The 14823-nt window shown below is 51.1% G+C and overlaps 2 protein-coding genes across 6 annotated transcripts; both read left to right on the top strand.

Moving 5' to 3' along the window:
* Positions 1-80: 80 nt before the first annotated feature.
* Positions 81-3849, top strand: SNIP1 (Smad nuclear interacting protein 1). Its single transcript, XM_054802706.1, has 4 exons — positions 81-299; positions 377-473; positions 1010-1599; positions 2261-3849. Exons 1-4 carry the CDS (start codon positions 130-132, stop codon positions 2523-2525), a joined length of 1122 nt encoding a protein of 373 aa, XP_054658681.1. The 5' UTR covers positions 81-129; the 3' UTR covers positions 2526-3849.
* An 803-nt stretch (positions 3850-4652) lies between these two features.
* MEAF6 (MYST/Esa1 associated factor 6) lies at positions 4653-11991 on the top strand. Of its 5 annotated transcripts, none has more exons than XR_008573991.1 (8): positions 4653-4809; positions 4974-5089; positions 5170-5257; positions 5728-5773; positions 6466-6658; positions 9979-10036; positions 10670-10703; positions 11189-11991. XR_008573991.1 is itself a non-coding variant. In XM_054802548.1 (8 exons), the coding sequence occupies exons 1-8, from the start codon at positions 4714-4716 to the stop codon at positions 11195-11197; spliced, it is 612 nt and encodes a 203-aa protein (XP_054658523.1). In that variant the 5' UTR covers positions 4653-4713; the 3' UTR covers positions 11198-11991. The 5 variants fall into 5 exon arrangements, 4 of the variants coding, with proteins under 4 accessions (XP_054658523.1, XP_054658524.1, XP_054658522.1 ...); XM_054802548.1 differs by lacking the exon at positions 9979-10036 and adding an exon at positions 9846-9875; XM_054802549.1 differs by lacking the exon at positions 9979-10036.
* The last annotated feature ends 2832 nt before the right edge of the window (positions 11992-14823 follow it).

Genomic DNA, 14823 nt, shown 5'->3' with positions numbered 1-14823 from the left:
GCGCATGCGCAGAAGCGCCCGAGGGCGGTGACGGCCGCCTCTGCCGCGGGTCCCGGCGGAAGTACTTCCGGGTGGCGGCGCGCGGGCCGGAAGCGGCGCGCGCTTCTCTTTGTGGCGGCCGGCGGCGCCATGGAGGCGGCGGCGGCCGAGCGGCGGCGGGAGCAGCGGCGGCGGCGAGAGGTGGCGGTGAAGGCCGAGAAGCGGAGTCCCCGGCGCTCCGCCTCCCGCTCGGCGCGGGGCAGCCAGTCGCCGCCGGCCCTCCCGGGGCCGCACCAGGGCAGCCGCGGCAGGAGCAGCAGGTAGGGCCGCCCGGCGGCTGCGGGCCCCGCGCCCGGCCGCGGCTCCGCGGCTCACCCCTCTTCTCCTTGTTTTCAAGATCGCCCAAAAGGAAGAGCAAGTCCGGGCGGCGGAGCCGGTCCCCGCGCGGCAGGAGGAGCCGCAGCCCGCACCACACCGCCGTGAAGGTGAAGCAGGTAAATCGCGCTGTCGGTAGCGGCGAGGCCCGTCCTGCCCGCGGAGGTGTTGGCGGGGCCTTGCGCGCCTCTGGCTCGGCAGCGACAGCTGTTCCTGCGAGACCCGGTGGGGGAGGTACGAAAAGCGACGTCTCGGCTGGAGCTCTTTCCCTCTCGCCCTTGAGCAGCGCGGCGGTAGGAACGGGAGGGTCTCGGGACGCTAACGGCATGCGCTGCCCACCTGGGGCTTCGCCGAGAGTCACCGGGCGTTCACACGCGTGGAACCCGGCCTGGGCCGCTTGCGCAGGCTGTCCTCGCCGGCTTCTGCAGGTCACGCGTCACGCCGTTTTTTCGTCTTGCTTTATTCGGTGCAAATTGTAGGAATCCAAACGGCTCGGCAAGGCAAGAAGTTTTTCTCGCCTTGCGTTACACCTGCACACACGTCCCGGTGTGTATTTTCCTTGTGTAGGATTGTGATTTTCTTAAACGCTGAAGTAGATTCGCTGCTCTTTCGTTCTAATTGTGAACGCGTCACTCTAAGCAATTCCTTGTTACAGGAGCGAGATGATCATTGTCGTAGAGGAAACGAGGAGCGAAAGCAGAGATACCCATCAGAACAAGAACACAGGAGAGACAGAAGTGGTGACAGAGATAGACACCGAGACCACTCAGACAGGAGGAAACACCCAAATGAAAGACCTGGAGTTCGAGGCCACGAGCGAGAGAGGGATGTTCAGAACATCCGTGAGCAGCAAGCAGAGAGGGAGTTTTATAACGAGAGAAGACGAGAGCATCGACAAAATAACGAAGGCAGTGGTGTTGACCAGAATCCAGAACTCGGGCAATCCGATAACAAACCTAAAGAAAAAGCTGCTGTAAACAAAGAGAAGCCAAGCTTTGAACTGTCTGGTGCGCTTCTAGAGGATACCAACACTTTCCGAGGTGTTGTGATTAAGTACAGCGAGCCCCCCGAAGCTCGGATTCCAAAGAAGCGATGGCGCCTCTATCCTTTCAAAAACGATGAGTTTCTCCCAGTCATGTACATCCACAGGCAGAGTGCTTATCTTCTGGGCCGGCACCGCAGGATCGCAGATATTCCAATTGACCATCCCTCCTGCTCGAAGCAGCATGCCGTGTTTCAGTACCGGTAAGTATTCTGCTGCCTGCTGGTGAAACAGGATTGTTTGGGAACTTCAGAACAAAAAACCAAGCAAACAAAAAAACCCTGGATGTGCAGAGCTGAGAGGTACAACTTTGGTGTAAGTACATTAGAGATGGGATTTCTGTTCGACTGCTGTGTGTCATCCTAGCAGTAACCAAAAATATCTGTAATTCCCCTCGTTTAACCGCAAGCAGCCTTTTAGTAAGACAAATAACACAGCAGGGTTAGACACAGAACTGCGTGTATCTGAATTGGAACAAACCGGCAGGTGTCATTGGCAGTAAAAGTCTTTCAGGGAGAGGTTTTATTCACTTGGTCTTTCACAACAAAGTCTGCTGATCTCCTCTGAAGCAGCAGGGGTTGCGTGTTGCTGGAGACAAAGATGCTCTCTTAGGGAACAGCCATCTGTTCTGTGGTGGGAATTCCTCTATTATATCATCAGAAGTTTTAGAAGGTGATGCAGCCTGTCAGAATCCGCTTCGGTCTTGCACGATTTCTCATTGCTCTCGTCAGACTTGATCAGATGTCTGCAAGTACAGAAGAGTGTTAACAGCACCGGGGCTTGTGTTGGGAAACCCGTCTGCTTTTGGAGTGCGTTTTCTGTCCCTCACTGTTGTGATTGAAACGGTGTGTTTTGTTTTGGTAGGCTTGTGGAGTACACGCGTGCCGATGGTACCGTTGGCCGCAGAGTAAGGCCCTACATCATCGACCTGGGCTCAGGGAATGGCACTTTCCTCAATAACCAGCGGATTGAACCCCAGCGTTATTACGAACTCAAGGAAAAGGATGTGCTGAAGTTTGGGTTCAGTAGCAGGGAATATGTTCTTCTCCATGAATCTTCAGATAAATCTGAGGCCAACACAAAGGACGATGATGAGGAGGAGGAGAAGGAGGAAGAGTCTGACAGTTAACAGACAAGGAGGAAATTGGGGGTGGGGGCAGGGGAGAGGAATTCTTTGCAGTTGAACACGCATTGGGATGTAAACATTGGAGCATCGCAGCACTGATGCCTCTTATTGCCTTAAAGTCCTTTTTCTGTTGCTAGTCTGTTCTCGTAGTTTATTTTAGGGGACTTCACTGATTATTCATCTTTGGTAGTTCTGCATATCAGGAAATAGAGCTTTTTTTTTTCTTTTTTGCTTTTTTTTTTCTCCCAACAAGCAAAAGAGCACCTGGATGTGAAAGCTCTGATGCTGGAAATACTCAGCAAATGTTTGAAAGACTGTCCTCTTCTAGGAAATTATGTAAAACACAGCTGGCATATTTAAAATTATTTCTGTTAACTGTTTTGTCATAGCCCTTTGAAATGCTATTTAACTGAAGTATTAGTTAGAAAGTAACCCGATGCATTTTGTAACACGTCTTGTTTGGTAGAGGTTGCCAAATTCCTTTGCCTGTTAGGAGTTCTAGACAGGAGAATTTACCAGGCTCGCTACTGAAAAGGTGGAAATGTTGCAAAGCCCCTCTTGTGTTTGTAGGGTTTGGGTAGTTAGTTTGCCTTGTGATAACTGTCAGGGATGGGCATTTCACTGGAATACGCTACCAGAGAATTACAAGGTGATCTGAAATAGAAGTTAAATGCTCCTGGGATTTTAGGTGACGACACTGCGGTTCGGGGACCGAGGTCCAGCTCAGCGTCTGCCCGGTGCGTGTCCCAGCACACGATGCTGAAGCTTCCACTGGATGTCGCGTGTCCGGGTGGAAAGCTGGGACCCTCATTTCTGATACCACCCCACGAGTAACTCCTCCCGGGTTTTGTTTGTATTACGCATAAATCTCTTCTATGCGGTGACCTGTTTTAACCAGAGTTTGCACTATTTAAGTTTTCTTTTTATAAAAAGTTATACAAGTCACTTGTTTGAAATAGTCTTCTCCCCTGCGAAAGAAAACAATGCTTTAGGAAGAGACAAACCAATTCCACTCACTGAAAGTACGTGCATATTTTTGGATGTCTTCTCCCCATTGCTTTATGGTATAAGAAATGTATATTTTCCACACTGTTTACTAATTTGCCTGGATGTTTGTTCTGTGGTCACAAGCTTATTCATACCTGCTGTGTATATACTTTGTGTATACAAATGTTGCATATTGTATACACGGGCTAGAACATTTATGGTGTAAATATGGGGCATTGATGTAGGTTTTCAAGCAGTAGGTAGGATGAGTTTTGACTGGGAGGATCTCCTTTATACATACTCTAGGGGTTTTTAAATAAAGAATTTGTAAATTTAGCCCTAATTACTTTTAGATGTAATATTTTTCTAGTGTCCCTTTTTTTTTTCTCTTTATGTTCCTAGAAATAGATGTACTTTCAGTACTTAAGGACACCAGTGAAGTTTAAAAAAAAATAAATAAATGCATGATTTGTATACTTGAGAGGCTGTGATGGGGGGCCATACCGCACCCCTCTGCTCGGAGGCCCGGGTGCCCATTCTGCGTCCCGGCTGTTCGCCCCTCAAGCGAGCGGGTTCGCGCTCAGAAATGGGAAATCGCGTTGTGGTTGAAACCAGAGAGGATCGGTCCCTGGAAGGGCAGACAGCCCCTCAGGTCCCACTGAACTGCGGAGCTTTAGCCTAACGGAATTGAATAGAAGCTTGAGCCTCGCTGACTAAAGCTGATCGCGCCAGGCAGGGTGCGCAGAGCTGGCACACCAGCGCGGGCTGACACGGCCGCCCCCGGGCCAGCTTTCCGCGAAGGGGAGGTGCGGGCACCCCCCCCCCCCCGGCCCGCTGCCCCCGCAGCAGCACCGCGGCCCGGGACCGGCCCCGCTCCCCTCCGGCCGTCAAGCCGCCTGGCACCGGGGAAGGGGTTGGCGGGAGCGGGCCGGGGCCGGCCGGGCGCAGCGGCCGGGCGGCCTCTCGGTGGGGTCTCGCCGCGCTGCTCCGTCCCGCTGCCGGGTTTCGCGATCGCGGCGCTGGCTCAGGGTGACCGAGCGATGCTGCGGCGCGGCGGGGCGGACACCCCCTGCGGGGCCGAGCGGGTGAGGCGGAGCGGAGCGGCGGGGCCGGGCCGGGCTCGGCGCTGCCCCCGGCGGCCCCTCTCGGCAGCGCAGCCGCCGCCGCGCCCCGCCCCGCCCGGCCCGCGCAGGCCGCTGCCGCCATGGCCGCGCTGCACGCTAAGGCCGGCGGCCCTCCGCAGATCCCCGACACCCGCCGGGAGCTGGCCGAGCTGGTGAAGCGCAAGCAGGAGCTGGCGGTGAGCGCCGGGGCCGGGCGGTGGCGGGGCCGGGGCTGGGGTTGAGGCGGGCGGCGGCGGGGCCTAGGCCGCGGGCGGCGGCGGGGCCGGGCGGGCGGCGGGGCCTGGGCCGCGGGGCGGGCGCGGGGCTGGGCCCGCTCCATGCGCTGCGCTGTGCCCGGCAGGAGACGCTGGCCAACCTGGAGCGGCAGATCTACGCCTTCGAGGGCAGCTACCTGGAGGACACGCAGATGTACGGGAACATCATCCGCGGCTGGGACCGCTACCTCACCAACCAGAAGTGAGTGCCGGGGCCCTGCCCGCCCTGCCAGCCCCGCCCGCCCCGCCCGGACCCCGCAATATTGTTTCTCTGTGTTTCAGGAACTCCAACAGCAAAAACGACCGGAGGAACCGCAAGTTCAAGGAGGCCGAGCGGCTCTTCAGCAAGTCTTCGGTCACCTCGGCAGCGGTGAGTACTGGGCCGGGCCCTGGTGGGGCTGAGCAGACGTGTCTGTCCCTGTCCCTGTCCCCCTCCGCGTCCCTGTCCCTTGGTGCTCCTCGGTGCAGCTGATCCCATGGTGGTTGCCAGGGCTGCTGCAGGACCAGTTTTCCATTCAAGCTCCTGCACCTGCCCTCTCTCCCCTGACTCAAGTATCTTCACTGGCCCGTCGCAGCCTCTTTCAGAAACCATTTTCCTTGTGCCCAGGAAAGGGAACCACAGGCAAGAGCCACCCCTGCCACACGCTGGTCACTGCCATCCGTGTCTTTTTCTTTTTGCTCCTAACCCCCTTCTGCTGTGCCGTGCTGGTGCTAGGTCATAAGCTCTTTCAAGCAAAGGCTTGATGTGTCTTTCTCTGTGAGGTGATCTCTGTGGTTTTGAGCATTTGAAAAGTGGTAAGTGAATTACTACTTTCATTAACACCCCTTTCGGTTTTCTAGGCAGTCAGTGCGTTAGCTGGAGTTCAGGACCAGCTCATTGAGAAGCGTAAGTCTCTCTTCATTTCTGTCAGAATTGGGAAAGAACCACACTGCTCCCCAAAGCGCAGTTCTGTCTCCAGTTGTCTGGATCCGTGCTGTACTCGTCGCTGCCCTGCAGCGCTCCTCGTCCAGGGACCTGTGGCTGCTCCTCGTAGCCGGGCTCCTGTGTACTGCCACCACAACTTCTGGCTACTCAAGTCAGCAAAGCGGCACTGTGAGAAACAGAAGTGAAGTTGAGCTTCCTTTCTTCAGTAAACTTTTATGCTCAGCAGGGGTTTATTGTGCATAAAACTTATTTAAATGGATTTGGTGCTCTTTGGAGAAAGAGGCTAGAAGAGCTGAAGCAACATGTTTCTGTTTGCGTGTCAGCCTGTGGGGAGGAGCCGCGTCCGTTCAGGATTTTTAAAAATGTTTTTGTAATCAATACCAAAACAGATGCAATTCTAATGTGCTTTGGTTGCTGAGGAGGTAGCTTGCTGTCCTTCAGAAATATTTCTCAGGTTCTCTCCTTTACCTCCTGATGCTCTAAGGCTCAGCATGTCTCTGCTTCCCCATGTGCGGTTGCTGGGGGTTGTTTCTCCCATGCGGGGCAGTGCCGGGGCAGCCTGGGATGTGAGCTGCAGGGAGGTAACGCGCTGCGGGGACGTCACCCGCTGCAGGGAGGTAACGCTTGTGCCTGCCTGTCTTTGCATGCTCTAGGGGAGCCGGGCAGCGGCACAGAAAGTGACACTTCTCCAGACTTTCACAATCAGGAGAATGAGCCCAGCCAGGAGGATGCTGAAGAGCTGGATGGGTCTGTGCAGGGGGTGAAACCCCAAAAAGCTGCTTCCTCTACTTCTTCTGGGAGCCACCACAGCAGCCACAAAAAACGGAAGAACAAAAATCGACACAGGTTAGTGGTACCAGCAGCCTTCTTGTCATGCCTTCTGAGTGGTTAGCTGTTGTTGAATTTACTTTATTATGTGAAAGGAACTAGTAACTTGTTCGAATAACGAGCAGCTCAGGTCATTTGTTTTGGTAATTTTTCTGGGTTTTGGTTGTATGCATCCTGTGGCGTTCATCAGGACCCCGTTGTAGCAAGGAGGGGAAAGCATGCTGGAGAAGTTAAACAAGCAGCACAGGGTACTAACTCCAGCTTGGGTACAGCCGTGCTTTTGACCAGGCTCTTTCAGTTCTCCTGTCTGTCCAGGACAATAGAGCTGTCTTCCTTCCGGTAGTCCTGGCCTCCTGTGCTTGCTTCTTGGTTTCTGCAGAACCAAGAAAGATAGGAATGTCAGCACTTTCTTTGGAGAAGGAGGTTGAAAAAGCAAATTGGAATGTTTTGGGAGTTGGACGCTCCCCGTATCTTCACTGACATTTCCACTTCAAGCCCTTTCAGCTGACATATCCCAAACTGAGTCTCTTTTGATTATGGCATAGAAGAGTTGGTTTGTCACATAAACCTCACAGTGTTTGTTATTAAACTGACCTGGAACTCATGTGAAACAAAGATTTCCTGAACTCTTTGTGGTTGAATTTAGATGACTAGTTCTGCCCCTCAAGGTTTGCCGCTGAGGCATGATGCAGCATGGCGGGCTGGTGGCTCCGAAATAAAACTCCCTGCCTTAGGGTGCTGCTCTCCGTGGCCAGCACAACCTGCTGCTTAACTGTGTCTTGGTGCCGCCCAGCAGAGCTAGCCCAGGGATTTCTACAGAGTATGACAGTGCACTCTGGAGTCAGGCACTAAGGGGAAAAAACCTGGAAATCCATGCTCGTGGAAAGAGGAGACATTTACTGCAGAACTGCACCTCTCTGAAAGTGATTGCTGGAACCCGTGCCTAAAGATTATTGGAAGTAAAGGAGCTTTTAAAAATCAAGTGTTCCTGCTAACTTTGAGCTTGTTGGCTTTGTGTGTGGATGGGCTTTCCTCGTTAAGGGACTTTCCCATGCAATTACAAGAGAGAAATGTCTTAAAGAAAAGTGGCAAAAATTTACAAAGATTGCTGGGGGAAGATTGGTTTGGGAGATATGGAGGTAGGTATAGAGCTTGAGAAACGTTTAACTGCTTTTTCTCCTTCATTAGGTTTTGAGTCATTAGCATGTCTTTAATTCTTAGAGCAGAATTGTCTTCTTGCAGCAGTCTTAATTGGGCAAACATCCTGAAGTACTGGATGTCCCTTTGGTTCCTCATGAGCTGGGAAGCCAAAGCAGTTCAAAACTCTTCTTTTGCCTGTAGACAATTGGAAATAAGGTCAGGAGTAACACAAGAAATTACATCTGTAAACAAGTTCAGAGAAACAATCTGTAAAACTGAAGTACAGCTTAAGAAAATTGCTATTTCAAACAAATGATGAAATGTACTCCTAAGAATACACGGACAGCAAACCCATCCGCTGCAGACGCAGTGGGGTGTGATACAAATGCTGTAAATAATATAAATTCTTTTGCTCCGTTACATAACCTGACCTTTAGCGACAGGAGTTAGGCAGAAACTGCCCTACTGACAGGTTGTGTTGCTTTGGGGTTTCTTCTACGCTCCTTCCACTGAAGCAGCCGATGCTGGCTACTGCCGGGGACAGAATGGTGGACATGAGGAGCCCCGGTCTGATCTGGTATGGCAGTTCTTATCATCCTAAGAGATACGTCAGGCACGTCTGCATTATGGAAAGGCTTTTGCAGTTAGTAATTGACTATTTTGTAATGCTTAGCATGGCCAGATAGATAATTAAAAGAAGATAAGTAGGTTCATCTGTAATAGAAACCCTGTTAAAATTGTGAATTCCGTTACTGACTAAGCCCTGAATTTTGGCAGGAAAGACCAAACAATTTTCAAGTATATCTAGGTGAAAAAAAAGCAAACAAACAGTCCCAGTCTACTCAAAGTACAGTGAAGTGCTTTAAAATGGCTGGCAGCCCAGAGTGCTCTTTAGGAAGGGACCTGTGTGTGTTTCTTCAGTGTCGTGGAACTGGGGAAAAAAGAAAAAAAAGGCCAAGAAGAAGAAATATTGGCGTTTCTTTTTGTTCAGAAGCTCTTCCAGTCGCCAGCACACGTTTGAGTCCTGCTCAGCTGTTCCTGGAGAGCGAGGTTTTGGGAACAGGCACCTGGAGGTGCACTGACTCCGCTGGATTTTCTGCTTTGGCACTGCGAGCAGGGTGGAAAGCTGGACTCAGACTGGGCAGAACTGGTGTGGCTAGGCAGTTTAACTTGGAGCAGTTAAAAGCAGGGAATCAGATGGAAGTTACAGTGTCTTTATTGAAGCCATCCTCTGTTCCCTCTGAGACCACCGGAAGGCCAAGCTGATTATTTTCTGTGTGCTCAGCAATTTTCATGGCTAAAAAGTATTTCAGGAGAAAACAATACTGTTTCCTCTTAGAAATTTCGTGCTGAAAAACTACTAAGTTACAGCCGATGTGATGCTAAGTCCTTTCCAACACACAGTTGTTAGCTTTGGGGCAGAGCTGTTTCTGGAGAGCGCTGCGCTATCGGTGTAAGTGTGGAGACGGGGGGGATGTCACCAAACCGTAATTAGCTTGGGCCAATTGACCGTGTTCCCTTTTTAGCGCGCTAAAGGGAGCGAGTGCGAGAGGACGAGTGTGCGCGTGTGCGTTGTGGGAATACTGAGTGCAACGTCGGCCACTTAGTTCTGTGTCCTCTCCACCTCTGCCTGAACAAGCTTTGCTTTGCCGTAATGATCTAGACGAAGCCACTGCTTTCTGACCACCCGCTCCTCTGGTTTGGCAAGCGCATCAGTTTTCCTCTCTGCCTGCGAGCTAGCGTGCACTCTCACGTATCTGATAGCTTCCTTCCTCAGCACCTGAAATTCCCTCCGTAAAACCACTCTGCTCTGCTCTAACACCTCGTTTTCCCAGAAATCCAGTTGGGGAGGGGGACTCTGGATTGCCAGATCTGGAGTGCTTTTTGTGCCCAGTTCTGGTTAAGATATTTTAAGAACTTTATGGCATTTGAACACTGGCTTTATTATTTTTTAATTTTATTTTATTTTTTAGTAATCTCGCTAGGGTGGCTAATCAACTAATTTATTTAATTCATTAGTATATTAATTTCTATTGCTTTCTTCCTTTCAAATGCTGCCCCTCAGCCCGTCTGGCATGTTTGATTATGACTTTGAGTAAGTTTGACTTGAATTAGTACTTGTGCTGTGTTGTTAGTGTGTAGACACCAATGTGCCTTTTGAGACCTTTCTAACCCATAGTTTATCTGTTTAATTGTAGGTATGTATATTAGGTTAGGCTGGGAAGTTTTTTTTAAAAACAGAAAAGCGTGATGGAGGTAACATTTTATTTAATAACTTCAGCAAAATTATATTAACTTCACTCTTCTTTACCTTTCTATTTCATTTTTAAATAGATAAACTTTTTAACTTAAAAACTTAGTTTAAAAACTGATTCTTCTGGCTTTGCTTCTTAAGGAGATTAGTGTAGACTTGGATATTTCCTTCTGGAAAAATGTAATAAACTCAGTACCTTTGGCTCAAATAATCCCTGTCATCTTAAACTCTTATCTCTATTCCAAGGAAATAACCATCACCACTATGTCTGAATAATTACCTGTGGCATAGTTACACATCTAACAAATTAACATAGAGCATGCGTATTTAACCTTATTTCTTTATGCTGCATAACTTCCCTGTGATTGTTATTATGAACCTTTATTAACTCCTTTTTTTGAGTGGACAAAATATGCATTTTGGCAAATAATAAAGAATCCACTCTCCGTCTCTTTGCTGCTCTCTTGTCCAGTAATACTGGGACAGTGATTTGGCTCAGCCGAATTGAGAATGTGGATTGAATTAACCAAATAGTCTTTGTTGTAGCCTGTGCCATATGCAGTAGCTGGTTCTTTGAACTCTAGTCTTGGTTTAATGTATTGAAATGGACGTTTCTCTTATCTTTCCAACCACAGGATTGATCTCAAGTTAAACAAAAAGCCAAGAGCCGTAAGTATCAGTGCTCTGTCATTGTTTTCATTGCTCGTCTGTAGACTTGAGTGGCTGACTGACTCCTCATCTTAAAAAGCCTCCCCTGCTGTAATTTAAGATCTTGTTTTCATGGTTGAGGAATATCATGGTATGAAATAAGCATTGTCTTGTGGATTTGGCAGTAAATAAGCCCAGGTAGGCTTGATATGGAGCTAGGTCACAGTTCAGTCCTATGCACTTTCTATGAAAAAAGCTGGTTTGCGTCCTGTTATCTTGTCATGATCTGGAACGTTAAAAGCATCTGGTTTGAGTTGATGCGTTCTTCAACTAAGGTTTTGAAGGGTCCTTTCTTTTGAATGTTTAGCTGCAAGAAAAATATCTCTTTTCTGTTTTGCCTGCAACTAATGGTCTGTAGAAATGAGAGAAGACTGAGAATCCCAGCTCTGGAAGCAGAATTGAAGGTAGAAGGGTCTTAATGTGCCTGTGCTTTCCTTTCTCTGCAGGACTACTAGACTCATCAGTGCTGATGCTTCTGGGATTTAGGTCTACGTGAATCCGCACTGAGAAAATTGCCAGTCGACTGAATGAGCACGATGGCAGCTCTCTGGCCAAGCGTCTGCAGACAGGAGCGGCTCACTCTAAAGAACTTAGATGGGGGGAGAAAATCTTGGACCATGTACTTTGCATCGTTTTTAAATCACCTGAGTTGCAGGAAGACTAAGGTGTAGTAGTAGTAGTAGTCCTGAATTCCTGACTATTCTGTGCTTCCACCTCAGTCAGGAACTTCCTAAAATTGGCTGATCTTGCTGCTGCCACCCCTGTCGTCTGCAAACCCACGGAGCGGTATTTCTTTTTCCACTGGAACCGGGCTGTGATTCAGTATGTCCCATCCATGTTGTAAGACTTAGATTACTTCTGTTGCTGATACTTAGCTTTGTAGTTTTGTTTTTGTTTTCTTTTTGTTGGTTTTGTTGTGTTGTTTTTTTTTTTAAAACCAAAGTGTATAGTTAACAAATCGAATTTTGGTTTCTTTGTTTTAATCCATGTAGAGTGGAAGGTTCTTCATTTTTGTGGAACAGCTCATTTTGATTCTTACCCAAGCAGAGAAGAAGGTGGTTGACCCTTTTCTCTAACTTTGATTTTAGACACCATCCCCATAAATTTAGGCAGTGCTTTTAGATGCAGGGAAGGCTGGAGCTCAAAGCCATCTTGCTCTTTGCTATCTTTGAGGTTGGGTGGGTTCTCTTTTTAATACAAACTTCTGTCATTTGTACATAAACAATAAAAGTTAACATGTTTGTCTCTCTTCTCATGTTTCGTTCAGTCCAAAATCTGACTCCTAGTGCTTTTTATTTGCCATCTGCTTTATGAGGACTTTGCTGGAATTCTTCCACTTTCGCACAGTAGCTGCTCCTTCTCTCGTGACCCTTAGAAGGTTTCCGTTGTGCTTGCTTTCTGTCTGGTAGACGTAACATTGAGTACTTGAAAGGATTGCCAGGCACTAATCTCCAGCTGTGTTCAACTAATCCCGCTTCAAGGTAGGACTTGGATGTAAGTCAGTTCTTGCTGGTACTGGCAGGATGCCCGCAGATAAGGGGTGAGCAGTCTGGATCGCCGCGGGAAGAGCACGCAGCAGGACGGGCGTTGGGCGCTTTTCACAGTAGCCAGGTCAAGATACCAGTGCTGGTGTTGAAAAAGGCTTTGCTTTGCTCAAGGCGGTAACCTGCCTTTGTTACTGGCGCTGTAATGCATTTGCGTCTGCTTAAACAGTGCCGGGGAGAGAGTGCGGGGGGAGAAGTTGTATCACTGACAGCCCCCGGTACCTGCACGTGCGGTTGCCGCAGCCGAGCGCTCGTCTCCTTTACACCTCTGCTTTCCTGGTGTCGGGTCTTTTCAGCTCCCTCCAGGCAGCCCGGTCAGTGCAGAGCAGCGCCGAAGAGTGAAGGCAAATGTATAGAAGCAAAGTTCTCCCTTGTTCTGCCGCCTGGCTCAGGGATCAAGGCAGCTCCGCGTTTGTTCGTGGTGGGAGCTGGCTCATCCCGCAGCAGAGTGAGCGGCTACGCGCTGCGGTGGGGCTGGCGGCTGCTTATCTGCAGGGGGTGTGGGGATGTAACGGCTTAATGGGAGAGCTGCAAAGCTGCCCTACTTCTTGTGGTTTAAGTTACAGAGGTTAAATACAGGGGGTGGAGGATCTAGGAAACAGCATAAACTCCTAAAAGGCTTTTTCCGTAGTTCCGGAAAAAAAGTTGTAGCTGATGGTTTTTGATTTCTCGGCCTTGGTACAAAAGCAGGTTTTGTCCCACTACCGCTGCTGTTCCAAAGCAGGAACGGCAAGAGCACCTGAGCTTCAGAGGGTAAAAGTCTTTGCTGTACCTCTGTGACCTCGAGGAAAGCTGCTCTGCCTTTCTGGCCAGAACATTCACCCGCAGAGAAACAGCAAAGGGCTCGTGCAGCTTGGAGTCCTGTGTGTACAGGCGGTTTTTGTGGCAAAGTGTCAGTCAGCTTCGCTTTTCCTGTGATACGCTTCAGTGGTGCTGTGGGGACAAGGGGAAAAACGCGACCTTTCCGGCCTCCGGCAGCGTCTGTCACTAAAGGAAGGGGACAGCCTGTTCTGATGAGGACAGTGTCTGATGGCGGCAGCCCTGGGGCAGCAGCACATTGATCGGGGCAGAAAGCTAAATGGCAAACGCTCTTTCCCAGTGAAAGGACCCCGTTCTGCTGGCCCACGGCTCTTCCCTCCCGCCTGGCCTCTGGCTGCCGCAGGACAGGGGAGGTTGAGCGGCCGCGGGGCCCAGCGGAGAGAGCAGTTCCTCATCCCAGCACAAGAGCCACGGCTCTGCAGCACCAGCTTCCCCGCGGCCTTACTGTAAGGAGCGGGCAGGAGAGCGTGCAAGTCTCCAATCACCTGCACTATCACCTACAAGAGTGTTGTGAGATGGATGCTGGAGTCCCGCTCAGGCAGTTTTGCCTAAAATACCTTTTATTTCTGAAGACTTCTACTTTTCTTCCTAAACAGCCTGAGTGATGACAGATCCCCAGTAGAGCTGCACAGGCTGTTACCTGAATGGTAATGAAAACTAAAAGTAGCAGTTAAATCACAAGTCCTTTGCTTGCATAAGATGAATCCTGAGCAGAGCAAAGGAGGGGGGGGCAGAGCAGCAACTGTCCTTATGGCCACCAAAGGTAGGGCAGGAGAAACGCTAATCCCCTGCACAGCCTCGTCACCAAGAGGATTAGGCAGGAGTTTATCGAGCCCCAGCAAGCGGCCGAGCAGCAGCCGAGTGCTGACGCCAGGCAGGAGGGGCAGCAGCCACGGTAGGGAGGGGGCCGCGCGTGGTGCATCGCTGGGTAAGGGGCAGAGCCGGGGAGGGGGAGCAGGCGTCCCCCCTTGAGCGTGTGTCCCGTGTGCTGGGATCCAGCCCTGCAAACACTCGCCCTCCCTTTTGCTGGCCTGGCACTCGGCAAGCCGGGGTGGATGCCGGTGTGCGGTGGTGCACCACGTGTCCCAGCGGGGCACAGAGCACGGCAGGTGAGCGAGGCAGCGGCTCCCGGGGGCACAGGCACAGTACCTCTCCATCTCCTGGTCTGCAGGTTCCTCATGGGCCGGCAGCGTGGCCCGCCGGTGCCGAGGTGGAGACAGCTCCTGTGCGCCGGGTGCTGGTGGCTGGTGTCGCTCTCCGGGACAGCGCTGCGGGGGCTGCGATGGCTCTGGAGGCTGGCGTGGGTCAGTACCGCGGGGCCTCTTCCCCAAAGGTTGTCACACACTTGTGTCAGCTCCAGCCATGGCGTGTGGCCAGGGCGTGGGGTCAGGGTGCTGCCAGGGCTCCGGCTCAGTGCGGCCAGGGCAGCGGGGGGGGTGGGGGGGTGTCTGTGTCCACCCCAGCAGCATGACTGAGGGCTATCGGGCCCCTTGTCATCAGGGAGGGTTGGCTCTTGGTTCTGGGCACCGTATGGCTCTGCCCACCAACAGCCCTGGGGACGTTGCTCAGGGCTCTGCGCTCCTCAGGTGGGTTTGAGCCCTGGGGTGGGTTTGAGCTCGCCGCTCTCACTGCGCGGCTGCCATCCTCTCCTCCAGTACCTGCTGATCTGCTACAAGAGCTGCTGGGACGGCGCCTTTCACATCACTGAGGAGGTAACA

This window comes from Grus americana, chromosome 23 (genome assembly GCF_028858705.1).
Source record: "Grus americana isolate bGruAme1 chromosome 23, bGruAme1.mat, whole genome shotgun sequence".
Taxonomy (NCBI): domain Eukaryota; kingdom Metazoa; phylum Chordata; class Aves; order Gruiformes; family Gruidae; genus Grus; species Grus americana.
The sequence above is the reverse complement of the archived record's forward strand: the minus strand, read 5'-3'. Positions and strand labels throughout refer to the sequence as shown.